The 16,584-nt window shown below is 41.4% G+C and overlaps 1 protein-coding gene across 3 annotated transcripts in view; it reads left to right on the top strand.

The window, feature by feature from the left end:
• The window catches only part of LOC124146378 (glutamate receptor ionotropic, NMDA 2B-like), a 140,405-nt gene that overhangs the window by 86,375 nt on the left and 37,446 nt on the right, over positions 1-16,584 (top strand). For all 3 annotated transcript variants that reach the window (XM_048392189.1, XM_046516644.2, XM_046516643.2), the window contains exons 2-3: positions 2,364-2,889; positions 14,592-14,803. In XM_048392189.1, the coding sequence (XP_048248146.1) occupies positions 2,437-2,889; positions 14,592-14,803 (665 nt within the window). In that variant the 5' untranslated portion in view covers positions 2,364-2,436. The remainder of the gene's footprint in view (positions 1-2,363; positions 2,890-14,591; positions 14,804-16,584) is intronic.

The raw sequence follows: 16,584 nt of genomic DNA, 5'->3' as shown, positions 1-16,584 counted from the left end.
CACATTTTCATTAAGTTTATTTATTATTAACAGTATTTTTAAAAACTTACAGATCTGTGATGGCGATACGTTTCTGTCAGTGCTGTATGCTTCAGACTGATGGAATGTGATCATTGTTTGCATTTGAAATTAAGATATGATACAATACAAATATACTCTACACATATGTAATACGTTTACAGTAGGTATAGTGGTGTATCAACAAGATGTTACCTAGGTCCACCTACAAGCAGTTAATAAATGCAATGATGTTGCACGTCATGATGTATCGTATCGTATCGGGTTAGTGATTATATGTAGCAGATGGCACAACACGCCTACACTGTATATTGCATATCATGATCACAGAGACGTATTTGGAACAGCGGCTTTTATAAATGTATGAACGAGAATATTTTCGAATATGTCACTTTTTATCTTTATTTTAGTTACATTTGTTGCTTATGTACGAGGGTTAAAAGATCTGTTGATGGGACGTCCAGAGACAACGGATCATTCAATTCTCCTTCGGAAGCCATTTTTGGCCATCATCATCTTGAAAATTTCAACTTACGTATCTTGAAATTTCAACATATATGTTAGGGCCATCTGCTTTTCTATTTTTGTCTTGAAATTTTAAGATACTAAGTTGAAATTGCAAGACAAAAATAGAAAAGCAGATGGCCTTAAAAGGTTTCCATAATTTGCACAGCTTAACTGAATAAATGTTGTACACTGGCAATGTTCGACATGCCCTTCTGTTCGTCATGGTCCGATGAAGTGAAATGAGGTGAAATGGGGTTTAAAGTCTAGTTCTAGATGGCAGCACTTATTACATAGCGGCGTGCATGCATGTGTTGGTGTGTAGGTGTGTAGGTGGATGGGGTCTACTTGTTGTAGTCCGGACTAATGCCGGTAATGTTGTTCTAGTCCAATGAGATACCATGCTGCATTAACCCCACACAAACACAGTATACTGACTCCGAGCCGAACAGTCCTTGCCTTTCTCCCAGGCAACAGCATGTATTATCTTGTAGCGCCGTTTGGAAGGGTGCGGCCGGGACTCAAACTGCCTACCTTCCGCTCTCGGGGCAGACGCTCCATCCCCCAGGCGACAGAGTCGGTTTGACATGGTGACACTATGTAGGGTTGGTGCTACTTTGTTCTCAACTTTCTCTTCTTTTCGGTACAACATAATCGTTCTACCTACAAAAACAAAGTTTACGCTCAACGGTTTTTGCTTTATCATTAAATCATACCTACAAGCTATGCACAGAGAACAATGTCGGTGTTTTAGAAGCATGTTTTGTGCAGCCAAACAACAGTTCAAGACCCAGTGTTCGCTGGGACATGTGAAAAAAGACGACATGCCTTCAGGCATTCTAAAGTATGCATCTGTTAAAAGCGTCTGTAATGGTTAACGCGAGTTAATATATGATTGAATAGTTACCTTAAAGACCAATTAGTGCATAATAACCTTATCCTGATCGATTCAACATGCAAACACAGAAATATTGAATCGCAATGAACATTGTCTCAGACATACATGTGTGTAGCTTATGAATAACTAACAGGTTTTGGAGCTGTACACAGACTTGAGGAGACAGAGCTGCATTGATTTCTGAATGTTAGGTGATTCTACAAGTCCATTCAAACCAGCGGCGTCAACACCGCATATTTTCCCATTAGCTATTACGTTTCTCCATAGACTTGCTTTCTTAAAATGAAGAAAAATATATACAATTGTTAAGTAAAAGGGGCGGTCAGGTAGCCTAGTGATTGAAGCGTTCGCTCGTCACGCCGAAGGCCCTAGTTCGATTTCCGACTTGGCTACAATGTGTGAAGCCCATTTCTGGTGTTCCCCGCCGTGATATTGCCGGAATACCATACTCACTCACCCACGCACTCGCGTTAAGTAAAACGTCCCGTCGATCGAGATCAGCTCGCGAAAGTTTTACGATACGGTCACCTTTGTTTCAATGGTTCCAATTATGGGTTTTTAGAGCTGTTATCCACGGCTGTATTTTAGGCTCTGTCTTTGAAGGTCGAACCAAACATAAAACAAAGGAAACCAGGCCCCATCAGGACCGTCGGGATTCATGACATGCTTTGAATGGCAATGCCACCAAGGCTCTCAGAGGTAGCGCCCTCGAGACGAAATGACCTCTTGTTTTGAACAGTACTGGGAACCGTTTCACAAAGCGATGGTAGCTGACTGTCGAAAGTCTATGTCAAGGTACAGTTTGCGCTTTAACCGCTTTGTGAAACGAGGCGCTGTGCCTCATAGTATTTTCATCAATGTTATTTATCACCTTCCATTCTGAAAGCTTGCGGGATTGGGACACCGTTGTTCATTCATTATTTGACTGTTTTTGTTCTTTCAGGATGGTATGGCATATGAACAAGAGTGGCCGCATCTTCTGTGTGTAGGATCCTCTGTGTGCAGCTAGGCTCGAGATGAGGATGTGGTGGCCGTGGCAGGAGGCTGTCTTGCTCCTCCTGACCTTTGTTCTGTGCCAAAGGGGGGATGGTCAACTGTCCAGATCAACAAGAAGAAAGGTTGCGATTCATGCGCTTATACCAGAAGGGGGCTTTTTCAAAACGCTTAATAGGACGTTGTTCGCCGACTTCTCCCCTCGTGCAAGGAGGAAGTTAGGAAAATACCGAAACCTACGTTACTTCGACTTTAGTGCTCGCAGTACTATTCTGCATGATGATACACCCAACGAAATTCTTCAAGCGTTTTGTGATACCTCATTCTCGTCCAACGCTGTTGTACTGTTCCATATAAACAACCCATTGTCCATGAAGAAGGAGAGACTAGGTGCGCATAAATATATCAGTCAACTCGCCGATTACTATGGATTACCGTTGATATCATGGGATTCCGAGTTTTCTCCGTCGGCAAGGGTAAGTTCTTCTGTATATTCGTGGAAACAAATAAGGAAACATTTCGTAACGCATATTCTCATAAGAAATGAAGACAACAGGTCTACTCGACAATGTTTCGAATACATGTACATTATATATTAACGGGGCACGGATGGTCCAGTCGTCTATGGGGCTGCAATTCGCTGTACAGAGCTACGTCACCTGGTCACACCAGAAACCTATGATTGTGAGTTCGAATCCCGGTTCGCTCCGATTATGTTTCTAGGTTTGTCAGCACCATACCCGTGCATGTGGGTTTCATTAAGACGTAAACCTCTGATACCTGCACCACTCCGGGTTGCAAACCAACAATCATAGGTTTCTGGCGTGCCCAAGGGACGCAACTCTGCACAGCGAAATGAGCCGTCTTAGACGACTGGGCCACCCGTGCCCCGGTAACTGAGATATGGCCTTATGGGTTAATGAATAGAAATTACATCATAAATTGTTTGTAACATGTCACATTTGATCTCGATATTTTGTGGGTTGTTCACCTATATATTTGTTTAAGCCCAGATGTGCTTAACATTTGTTGGAAACTGTACTGCAATAATGTGATGGTGCCTACATGTTTCTTCATCAGAAACGAAATTCGGCTTGATCGCTTTCGACCTGAAAAAGGCTACTGCTCTCATTTACTTTTCTCTTTTCTCTCCCGTCCCCACATAACACGATGAGAGCTCAGAACATTAAACGTACTGACATGGCCGTCAAGGTCACATGAGCATCTGTGGGGTGAGCTAGACAGACGTTCACGTCAACGTGAACAAGGGCCACAATGGCGCCAAGCTCTTCGGGAAGAATGGGCTGTCATTCCATAAGGGTTCACCATCAGGCGTCTTAGTTCCATGGGCAGGAAGTGTCGTACAGTCATTCATGCTAATAATGGATATAAATCGTCAATGCCAAAGAATAATCAGTCTCGATTATCTAGCGAAACAGATTCCAATGGGCGTAAAAGACACAACAGTGATGAAGCTTATATGATTGGATCACTGAACATCAGTGTTGACACCAGGTGTTCTCGAAAAGGATAAGTTACCCTGCCCCACCCAGCAATGTTCCTGCGAAACGACGGTGGCATATAAATAAGCGAGTCTCGACCAGACAATCCAGGGACAGAATTGAACAAAATACTTAAGAAATAATTTCGCTCCGCAACACGGTGAAGGGCAGTATCAGTCAAAAAGCATTTCTTCTGCAGTTGACTCAGGATAATAGATCATTTACTCTGAGCTTGTGAGGATGTGAAACTTCAACGCTGGGGAATAATCAGTCCCGGTTATCTGCCGAAACAGATTCCTTTTGGCGTAAAGGCAAAACAGTGATGAAAATGATATGAATAGATCACCGAAAATGAAAAACACTCGCTACACGATACTAGGCTTTGCGACTGCAATGCTTGAGATAGTGATGTAACTGGCACATGTAAAGATTAATCCGTTAACGTTTGCTGAACTTTGTTTCTCTTTGTAATCACCAAACACACACATGTCCCACGTATCGCTTTTGAAGCCTTGCAGAAGTCATAGGATATTGTACCTTGCGTTTCTTTAGGGGGGGTAAAGCTTCAATTTTGCAGACTTCGGAGAAAAACATTTACTAACTCACTGTATTACACAATATGGATTCGTGTAATAACGTGCCCTTTACTCTTCAGTGAACTTTGCCACATGAACCGTTTTTTATGACATTGTACGTTTTCATTTGTCTGGTGAGTGAGTTGGGTTTAATGCCACATTGAACAGTCTTTAGGGTATATCAAAGGGATAGTTTGATGTGTGAGTAAAGCCCGAAGTGGTGGAGGGCTAAAAACACGGGTGTGGTACTGACGAACCTAGAAACTTCTAGAACAATCAGGGCTTCGAACCATAGATCTACACAGCGAAATTTGGCGCCTTAGATGACCGTGTTCTCTGGGCATCATCTGATTACAGCAGCATGACTACACTATGATTACTGCCTGTGAGGGGGCACGGGTGGCCCAGTCCTCTAAGGCGCCGCGATTCGCTGTGCAGAGTTGCGTCCCTTGGGCACGCCAGAAAACTATGATTGTGGGTTTGAATCCCGGTTCGCCCCGATTAATTTTTAGGTTTGTCAGCACCATACCCGTGCTCGTGGGTTTCACCGAAGTGGTAAACGTCTGAGACCTGCATCACTTCGGGCTTTCCTCCCACTTTAAGCTGACACGCCGTGATATAACCGGAATACTGTTAAAAGCGGCGTTAAACCCAACTCACTCACTCACACTACTGCCTGTTCAATAGGAATTTACTCTGTTCAACATCATTTAATTGATGTAAACATTGAACTCCAAAACATGTTTCACGTGTTATAATAGTGTGTCAAAGGAATGTTATATCGACAATAAACATTACAAATGTAAATATTTTCCCGCCATGTCAAGTAGACACGCCATTATATAACTGTGGGCACGGGTGGCCCAGTCGTCTAAGGCGCCGCAATTCGCTGTGGTTGTGAGTTCGAATCCTGATTCTCCCCGATTATGTTTCTAGGTTTGTCAGCACCATACCCGTGCTTGTGGGTTTCACCAAAGTGGCTAACGTCTAAGACCTGCATCACTTTGGGCTATACTCCAACATCAAGCTGACACGCCGTGATATAACTGGAATACTGTTAAAAGCGGCGTTGACCCCAACTCACTTACTCCCTCCCTAAAATAACTGAAATACTGTTCAAAGCCGTGTTAAATCCCAGTTATTAGTAACCAACTCTTCTATGTCTTCTATGCGCTTGTTTTGATACTATTACTATTGATACTGTTAAGATACTATTTTACTGCATCAGTTTAAATGGCAATATGAAGAAACAATATTAAAGGCTCAAGTATTCTGTGAAATGTCTATGCCTTAGGATCGTTCATAGTCGTATTGCTGGATGGGATAAGGCGGAGCGTGTCGCTGTGGAGAGATACGTCCATTAACCTTCCCAGAATCGTCTGATTGTGGCATCATACGGGAAATGAACCCATGTTGTTATCCTTCATTCGCTGTTCAGAGTTCTATGTGCGAGATCCGCAAGACTTTAGAGCGAATCTCTCGTTCACATTGACTATGATCGTTGGTCTGTCAGGACCATAGTCGTTTTAGTGGGTTGCACAAAAGTGGTAGACTCCTAAGATCTAAACCCGTAAAGATCCGGTGTAAACGGCGACTATGCTTGTCGCAAGAGGCGACTAACGGGATCTGGTGGTCAGGCTCGCTGACTTGGTCGATTCATGTCATTGATCCCAGTTGCGTGGCTCGATGCTCATGATATCAATCACTGGATTGCCTGGTCCAGACTCGATTATTTACAGACCGCCGTAATATAACTGGAATAATGCTGAGTGCGACGTAAAACAACAGCCAAACCAAACCAAACCAAACCTTAGATCTACGCCACCGGATTTCCCTCACACGTTAGTACCATGTGCATTGCCATAACTGAAGAATTGTTGCGTAACATTAGTTATTCCGACGAAAATAAAATCAACCAATCAATAATTGGTCCAACGCCTACACAAATATATCAATGCCAACGTGCACATGGAACGTAATGTTCGTTTCACAACTTCTTTTAACAGAGGTATCCCAAACTCGAGCAACAGAGTGCCACCTTGTTCTTGGTTATATGTCTCATCGCCCCAAAGACAATATATTTTACAAAAACAAAAAAGGTCCTAAAACACACCTTAACATATGTCCAAGCTTAATGTACATGTAATTGGTATAAATGAGGCTTGCGGATTAGTTATAATAGCTGAATTACCCGTTTTTTTTACATATTCCAGTGGGCGTAAAAGAAAATTAGTTGTGAACATTATAAGAATGGATCAGTGAAACAGTGATGTTCGCTAAAAGGATAAGCTTGTCCAGCTCCACCGGTAGCCCCCATAACACTCACACACACTTTGCACATAAAATTCTGTTGTTTTTTTCCTAAATGCTGCACAGCAGTATCCTGATCATAGGACTACATTCCTTTCCTTTCCTCTGAGTTGGATTAAACGCCGCTTTTAACAGATTTCCAGTTACATCGCGGCGGTTCAGCTTAATGTGGGAGGAAAGCCCGAAGTGATGCAGGTGTCAGACGTTTACCGTTTCGGTGAAACCCACGAGCACGGGCATGGTGCTGACACACCTAGAAACATAATCGGGGCGAACCGGGATTCGTACCCACAATCTTAGGTTTCTTGCGTGCCCAAGGGACGCAAATCTGCACAGCGAATCGCGGCGCCATAGACGACTGGGCCACCCCCATAGGACTACATGACAGATGGGCATAAACATTTTGTCCTTTTGTGAATGGCAATGCATTTGCCCCCTTAGTATTGTGGGTTAGCATAAGCCCCAAGCAACGCACGCAGTCCGTAAAGGGCGACTTAATGGATCGGCTTGCCATGGTCGGTGCCTTGGTTATTTTTGTGTCAAAGAACCCCGACGGCATGGATCGTAGAGCACGATATTAATCACTGAATTGTCTGGTCCAGATTCGATTATTTACAGGCCGCCGTCATACATCATACATCTTGGTGCAGCGTTAAACAACAAACAAACAATAGCAATGTTACCCTACTTCACGAAATTCATCATAACTCCGGTTACATCAACTCCACCCTCCACCCACTCGGCAGACGTTTGCTGATGAACCATCCAAAATCCTCCAGCGATATCAAATTGAAAGCACATTCCAGGGGTCATCCAGTCACTATGTCCAGAGCAAACCCTGTTTCCTAAAGCTATAGGTTCTCGACCCGTGACCTTGACATTCCAATTCCATCAATACTGCATAACAAAAGATTTTATTATCTCGCAAATCACGAAAGGACATTCGCTTGCCTTGAATATATGTTAGCTCCCTACAGATATTTCAGCCGAAGTGTTGATGATGACCACGTTTCCGTCACCGCCGCTGGCTGAGGTGTTGACGTGCAAGGGATACTAGCGTTTATTGCTGGCTTTTTTTCTATCACAATTCCATTTCCAATTTCTATTGTTAGATTAACTTGACTATCGCACACGTCCGAGACATCGGATCGGAGATGAATGGGTTGATAATGCTCTAGTCTGATTGTAATGTGACTTATAGACGCCATGACATGCCCCATAACTACCTTAATTCTTGGCGTTTACACCGTAATATACCTTCAAGCACATTCAGCACGAGAGAAACTGCAATATCAGCTTGATTAACTAACATCGCTACAGCTTCTTCATTAGTAAAGCAATCCAGCATCCCTGTAAACTATTCGAATAAATGCATCCGCAGTTCGGAAATGTGTCTGAGTAAATGTAGAATGCATTATTAAAGTACCGTATTCGACGTAATAAGCGCCCACGGCGATATTTACTGATATATTGGCTAGTAAACAATTCCAATTAGCACCCCTTATGATTGTACACAAGACTTATTTATTCGTGTATAATACGCACGCCTGTGTTATATGCACCCTTAATTATGGGCAATTGAATTCTGGAAAAATGTATCTGTCGTATATAAACATTTTAGGTTGTCAGCATAATCCACGAAATTTACGATCTTTCAACGATCTTTCAACAATAATATTCTAATAAGAGCCCCCTATTTCTAATTTTGAGAGCGCCCTGGGCGCTTATTACGTCGAATACGGTAATTCGATTACTCTGTAAAATTCATCCTGGATAGATACGATTCGTTTCATGTCCAACAATCGACATCAATGTCTGGACACACCCATGTCGATATATTTTGCTCAACTTATTCAAACATTCTTTCTCTTTTAATCAAAAAGCAAATGGAATACCATTCTCATAAAAAAACAATATTTTGGGAAAGCGGAATCTCACGGTCTTATATTATCTGATATTTATTTAAAAAGCATCCGACTGATGAACATCACAATTCCAATATCAGTATTGTATTTAAGTGAATTTTGCGCACAAAATGAGCGTAGAAAACCTAAACATTCATGTTATGGTTAAGCAAATCAAATCTTTACCCCCTACATATACAAAGCAATGTGCATTTGTGCGACATAATAAGAATAGGAAAGGATCCAATGACTGGAATATGTGCCAGTTGTATATTTTCATGTGTGTTTCAGTGTGTATGCACCGAACATGTAAATGTATTTTTATGGATTTTTTACGGACCTGTTTACCCATTTAACCAGTGGTTGGTCGAAATAAAGACAAAAATAACTTTATGAGGTCTTTGAAAGGCATTTAGCAGTGAAACGCATAAGGAAGAGAATATATGGATGTCAACTTCTTTATTATGAGGAACACAACGTTTCGGAGTATATGCTTCTCCTTCATCAGGTGAATGAATGCCTTACTTACTTACTTACTTACTTACTTTGGAGATTTAACGTGCGCTTTCCGACTGATGCGTATATCGCACACGGGCCCGGCCAGGCCATTTAATGTGTTTCCGAAAGGGGCGAAAGTGGTCTGTGCAACCCAAGAGGGGGGTTTAGGGGTTGCTTATATAGAATTTGGGAATTTTGAGATTTGGAATAGATGCCGATGGGGTTGGGGAGGAGAACTAAGGGAGCTGGGTATGGTGGATGTTTGTTTGTTTATGTGATTTTGATTTGGTAGGTTATTGTGTTTTTAGATGCGTTTTATTAGTTCCGTTTTTATTAAGAATACGCCTAAGGCCTTGAAGTTTTCTAGTTTATTTTGTGGGTTTAGTATTGCTTCTAGAGTGAGAGCCTTGTTTAGATTGAGGGTGGTTTGTAATGCAGTTCTATGTGTTAGGTAGTGTGTGCAGTGGATGAGTTCGTGTTCTGGGGTTTCTGGTTGTTTGCAGTGTGGGCAGTTACCTGTAGTGTGTTTTTTTATTTTTTTTAGGTGGTTATTTAGGTTGGTGTGTCCTGTTTGGAGTTTAGTGATTACTCTGTCGATTTTTTTTGATGGATGGAGAATTTTTGGTTTGGTTAGTGGTTTGCTGAGCACTTTTTTGATTTGGCTATTTGAGTTAAGATATAGGTTATGCCATTTTTTTGTGATTTTTTGCTTGTTTACACTTTTAATTTCTGATTTTGAGATGGGTAAGTTTAAGCTTATTTCTAGGATTTTGAGGGATACTTTAGCTGCTTTATCGGTGTTTTCATTACCGTTTATTCCTACGTGGGCGGGTATCCACAAGAAGGTTATTTGTTTGCCTGCCTTAGTTAGGTCGTTGGAGCTTTTAAGTATTTGATTTATTAATTTAGGTCGGTTTTTGGTATTTTTGTTTTGGAGGGCTTGCAGTCCACTTAAGGAGTCGGTAAGTATTTGGATTTTTGTTGTTGTTTTTTTTATTCTTGATTATGGAGGGCTGAGGCCATGCCCATAAGTTCTGCCGTGAATATTGATTGGTTGTTTGGGAGTCGGAAGGATTGTGTGGTTTTAGTTGGTTGTGTGGTATGGACTCCGAAACCTGTGTGTTTGTAGGTCGGATCTGGCCAATTTTCGTGTATGTATGCTAGTGTGGTAGTTTTAGCTATGTTTGGGTCGGTTTGTTTATTTATTTGGTTAGCTAGTGTTGTGTCTATTTTGGGTATTTTAAGTTTAGGGGTGAAGATATTTGATTGTTTGCAGTTTTGTTTAAGATTTTTAATTTGGTGTTCATTTAGGTAGTTTGTTATTCTTTTGGATATTGGGGTAAGTAAGGGATGTTTACGAGCAAGAGCTTGGTTTTTGGGGCTGATGTTTTGGTTTATTAAGTTTTGGATAAGAGGGTTTGATTGGGACGCGGCCCAGAAATTTAAGGTAAGCTGTTGAATGAATGCCATGAGGCAGAGAGCATATATATGTACATTTAAGGACAACACAATTAATAAGATAACAAAAAGTGGAAAATAACAAAAGGTAGAAACTAACAAGGGAAGCCAACAGATGATTGGCGCTGATAGGTGATTAGCAACAGACAATGGAAGCCAACACTTTACAGTAATTAACGCTGATGGTATGGAAGCCAGTACTTAAGTTATCATAGATAAGTAATAGGTAATGGACACTGGGCAAACGGGAGGCCGGGGGTAATTAGTACTGATAAGGTGAAACAATGGACATAGCAAAGGGCAAATTGAAGATGTTGAGTTTATATATGTTTATTTGATAATACATCAAAGATATGGCGATCAATCAAAACACATTTATTTAAATTAATTTGTAATTATTGTTTTGGCTCCGATTGTTGATTTTGTTATGAACCATGATAGGTAATGGAGAACTGACATGGTGAGGTTTGTCCAAATGCACGTGGTGTGCTTTCGTTATATGATTTACCCTTTTATATTTTGTGCAATTTAGACTTTAATGCATATAATTAATTTTGCTGATTAAGGTTATATTTGCTAATTCAGGTTTCATCTGTTCCTTGCATTGTTTGATATGTCTCACCTTGTTATAGCATTGGCAAACTCATATTGAATGTACGGTTAATGGTTTACATGTAACATGTGTAATTGACGTCAGCTCATTACATTATGATTTATGTCCAACATGCTGATAGCATCTGAAACAGTATACCTGGAATTCATATGGTAGATGATTCAACAGCTGAAATTGATGATCCATATCATTGTGTTGTTATGATTCACATTTTTATTGTATGCCACACTGCTGCTCCGGAGTTATGCAGAGTTGCCTCCCCTGGAAACGCCAGGAATCTTTAAATCGAACATGCGGGTTCGAATCCCGGTTATTATGTTTCCAGGTGTATCAGCACCATACCCGTGCTCATGAGTTTCACGAGGGTGTCTGAGACCCGCTACACTTCCTCCCAAATTAAACTGACAACCGTGATATCACTGGAATACTTGGGAAACAGCATGAAAACATCGACCGTCCGTCTCCTCTTTACACATTAGATAATTGCATGTTTCGATGAATTGATTGAACAAATAGGCGTCTTGATACTACACTGCGGACACACCATCATCTTTTCACGGCCACACAATTATGGTAAACATATTTACAAACCAAACCAACTGATGTACATATGTACACATCTTCATTAATTGTAGTCTAAATGAATAACTTTTACCTAATATACTGTCTGAATGCACATGCATTTACATATATGCACGTCCATATTCAAAACGTTGTACATGTACATGTTGTGAAGGTGAAGTTTGCTTGTATATGTATATGTAATTGGCCTCCATTGTCAATGACAATTGAAATCGGATGAAATTCTTAACTTGGCAACCAGGATTTGTTTTTAAGGTTTGGGCTGATATCCTCAAAGATCAAAGGGGCTGAATATATTTTCAGGAAACCAGACTATCTTCTCTTAAAGCATACTTTAAGTCTTGACGAATTAACTGGAACAGTTTCACTCCTGGCAATTACCAATGGCATGTGTTGTAATTAAGAACGTATTGCCTGAATAAATAAATGCCTAGTCGTTGAAATATATATTGTAGTAGACTGTGTAAACCCCAGAGGACTGTTGATGCAAGCTGGTGACGCCAATTTCTACAATAACATTACAATTAATGATTCTGAAAACCACGTAAGGAACATGACTGAGGGTTTATGAATCAGTCATGACATTTTGTTACAGCTACCTGGCGCTTTGTCACTGTGTATCTGAGCATGTTCATCACGAAATGCCACACAATTCTATGTGCTTCTGTAAATTCCAATTTTGAAATGTAGATTAGACATGAAATCAGTTTCTGCCGCCTAGTCATGTATTACTGTAACCATCTTCTTGACAAGGGATGCATAAAATGTCTGATAACGTTGCAGGACATAACAATAATGTTATTCTTCAATAATTTATAACGTGAAAATCATTACCCTTGGAGTTGATAGATGAGATGATATACATTTTCTGTTTAATCTGAATATGCTGTGGCTCTTCTCTGACATGAGAGGCGATGGTCCCGACGAAGACCTGAGTTACATGCCTTACATTTGTGAGAGAAGCCAATTCGTAGCGTCTCCGCTGTGTTATAACATATGTATGATATTTCTTAATGCAGGCGTCTAAGGCGCCGCGATTCGCTGTGCAGAGTTGCGTACCTTGGGTACGCCAGAAACCTCTAATTGTTGGTTCGAGTCCCGGTTCGCCCCGATTATGTTTCTAGGCGTCTAAGGCGCCGCGATTCGCTGTGCAGAGTTGCGTACCTTGGGCACGCTAGAAACCTCTAATTGTTGGTTCGAATCCCGGTTCGCCCGATAAGTTTCTAGGTTTGTCAGCACCATACCCGTGCTCGTGGGTTTGACCAAAGTGGTAAACGTCTGAGACCTGCATCACTTCGGGCTTTCCTCCCACATTAAGCTGACTCGCGGCGATATAACTGCAATACTGTTCACACCGGCGTTAAACCCAACTCACTCACTCACTCACGTATAGGCCAAGGTAGGGGGAGTTGACAAAATCACATCAATGTTATAAGGTCCGAATCATCATCACACGAGCATCTTCTGTCCGATAGCAACCAGTTGAAACTCTCACATTGTACCATTTGATTATTTTGATCATTTTAGCTTCTCTGTGAAAGGGTCACAGATAGATTAAGTCTGTATCGTTTGAAATATTGTTTGAGTGTTTAGAATGAGTGCCAAATTCTTTGTCTTGTGCATCACACAGTCCTTCAAGGTTAAAAGAGTCGGTGCGCGAATAGAATTCAGAAGGAAACTTACAAAGACACTTTACTCAATGATTTGCATTTAGATTTAATTTATATTGACAGAGCAGACATGGGCGTAGATTTAATCTTTTCAAAGGCAGGTTACTCTTAATTCTTCGCTGTTTTCTTAATATCTCATATTGGCAGTTTTACGAGATCGGATTGGTTCGAGTACGGTTTTGGAGAAAATAAGATAATTTGTCTGACTGTATCAGTCGAATACATACGTAGGTTTGGCGATGAGAAACACGACCATACAATAAAATGGATAAGGGATTCCGGTTCCGTGTAGAGTCCTTGCTTGTCTGAGGAGACCAACGTGAAGTGTGGTTACCATTATTGGATGTCATCGTACCCCATGGACATCGACTATTTCTCATACAGTGAGCCTTTGGCTTTACTCGCTTACAACAAGATAAAATCAGGAGACATTATTGGCATCATGAGGAGTCACACACATTCTCAAGTGTTTTCTTGTCTTTATTTTATGTTCGTTGGTATCAGTTTTTGTTTTATTCAAGATGGCGGGTACCCAATTGTCTTAGACTCGTCACACCGAGGGTCCTAATTCTGATTACCAAATCGGTGCAACGTATGAAACGCATTCTTTATTATGGCTAAAATATCACAGCTTGTAAAACTATTCGCACTCATGTAACAAATGTTATATTTGGGATAACACTTTCTTTATAAAGTACAGATTCTCGTACTTTTTGGGGTTAAGTCCCGTCCGGGTTTCGAACCTACACTGCTAGAGTGAGGCACCTATTTGCCAGCATACGAAGTCAGCGATCTAACCCACTCAGCCACCGAGGCTTCCACAAAAATGAAGTCGACAACTGGTAGCCTAGATCACGTACTTTGTGTACCCCTCTTACAAGTTTAAATTGGCCTCACTCTGGCAGTGTGGGTTCGAATCCCGGACGGGACTCAAACCCCCCCAAAATACAAGAATCTGTACTTTACTAATTAAGTGTTATCCCAAATATAACATTTGTTACATTTGACCACTTTCTAAACAACATTGTGTATCTCATAATTCTCACTCATGTTATTTTTATTCCAGCCGGTTGACTCCCGTCGACTACAGTTAGCACCGACGCTCTATCATCAGGCGTCCGCCATGTTGGACATGCTCAGGCGATACAACTGGTCAGACTTCACTGTCGTCACAACGCAGACGTTCGGACACTATGACTTCCTGTCCAGTCTGCGTGCACTTACACGAGAGAGTCAAGAACAGACGAAATATACTTCGACGGGGACAAAAACCTTCAAGTGAGTACTTCACGACTGTCGTAAGGATTTACTGGTAGCTGGACAACAAAACCAATGAGACCCATTTACAATCGGTTTTCCTGTCCCAGCAGACACGAGTTAGCCTAAACATTGAAAGAAAAACTTCAAGGAAAACCCACAGCCTGATTGAATTTTAATCAATTCGGTGGCATCATGGGGTTTCATGTCGCTTTATTGAGTTGTTACGCTTGCAAATGACGGAATGAATGGACGTAACGACACCATTTTGGCTTCGCTGAGTAATGATCGCTCCGCGGGGAAGCTTGATCTAACACGTAGGAGAGGCTCGTACATCGTACATCGCGTTTTCAACGGTTTTGTTTTTAGCTGTGAGGTATTCGAGAAATGTAATTTGGACTTTAGACTTACTCCCTTTTTAACCAAGACTCGACAAATTTGGAGAGTTCTGAAACTTCTTTTTTCGCGTCACATTTCTAAAAATCTTTTTGCATATCTTGTCTTGCTGGTTTGAACAGTTTAACTTTATTGAGCAGAGGCACTTCTGGTATACATTTGGAAAATAATTAAGCACCACCAATATTTTCGTGAATGAGTCAATGTACTTACGGCCTTGTGTAAAATGCTTTCGCTATGAAGGTTTCCAGTGATGTTTACTGCTTCCTACAGTCATCAATCATTGCGAAAGAAAAGGTTTAAATTGGAACAATGACATTCACACTGAACTGTTTGCAGTTTACCAAAAACATGGTGGAAATTACTATTGTTGCATAAAAAAATACTGAACTGTTTCAAACCAGTCTGTGTTAACGGAATCCTAAAGCAATTCAGTAGATACCAGAAGCACATTTCTCGTCAATACTTGGTGTAAGCACCCTGCACACGAACGACTGACGCCAGATGCCCCCTTGTTTCATGAATCAGACGTTGCACTTGGCGTTGAGGTAGTCTAGCCCATTCCGCATGCAAGGCTGCAAGTTCACGGACATTTTGAACAGGTGGGTCCCTCTGGGCAAAGGGGGCGGCCTACAACGTTCCACAGATTCAGATCTGGACTTCTTGCAGTCCTTGGAAATGTATCGTTGGCATGTTGACGTAAACGTTCCAGAACATCACGTGGTCCGTGAAGTCTGACATGTCTAGTAGCCAGCGAATGATTGTCAAAACTGCCGTCGCCATGATAGCATGCTGACATCGAGGTCCGTTCAGAATAATCTGCACAGAGAAACAGCATAAGTCAAGTTTACAACTGAATGAAACACATCCCCACATCATTACCGATCCCCCACCAAATGGATGGGTGTTTATAGAATGCTGTGTGCAACCACGGCTGTATTTGCCTACATGTACCTCCAGACACGTGTACGGCCGTCTGCCACGTGTATCAGAAAAATGGACTCCTCGCCATGATGCAATATTCCAGTTTATACGTTGATTTGACCATACCAAACGACGCACTTTATGGACCTAAGTTCACTAAGGATGTTTGATTGTTCTTCTCGCTCTTCACCCAGCTGCTTTCAGACCAGTTTTGATGGTTCCGGTTGACATCGCTGTGCCTGGAATCCACTGTGTCTTTATTTATAAACTGTATTGTTGTCAAATGGACGTCGTCTTACGGGCCTAAAATATGCTTCATCTTCTCTACTGGATGTCTTGCGACCCTGACCTGGGCGTTGTCTGTGCCTAACTTCATTTGTCGTTCGGTATTTCGCACTAATCTTGAAATTGCAGTGTGATGACGTCCAATTTCCCTGCAAGACATTTTTCATTCCAAGTATCTGCCTTCTTAACGCTTAAGA

Source organism: Haliotis rufescens, unplaced genomic scaffold, assembly GCF_023055435.1.
Source record: "Haliotis rufescens isolate VD_foot unplaced genomic scaffold, xgHalRufe1.0.p SCAF_11, whole genome shotgun sequence".
Classification (NCBI taxonomy): Eukaryota; Metazoa; Mollusca; class Gastropoda; order Lepetellida; family Haliotidae; genus Haliotis; species Haliotis rufescens.
This window is presented reverse-complemented; position numbering and strand designations above follow the sequence as displayed.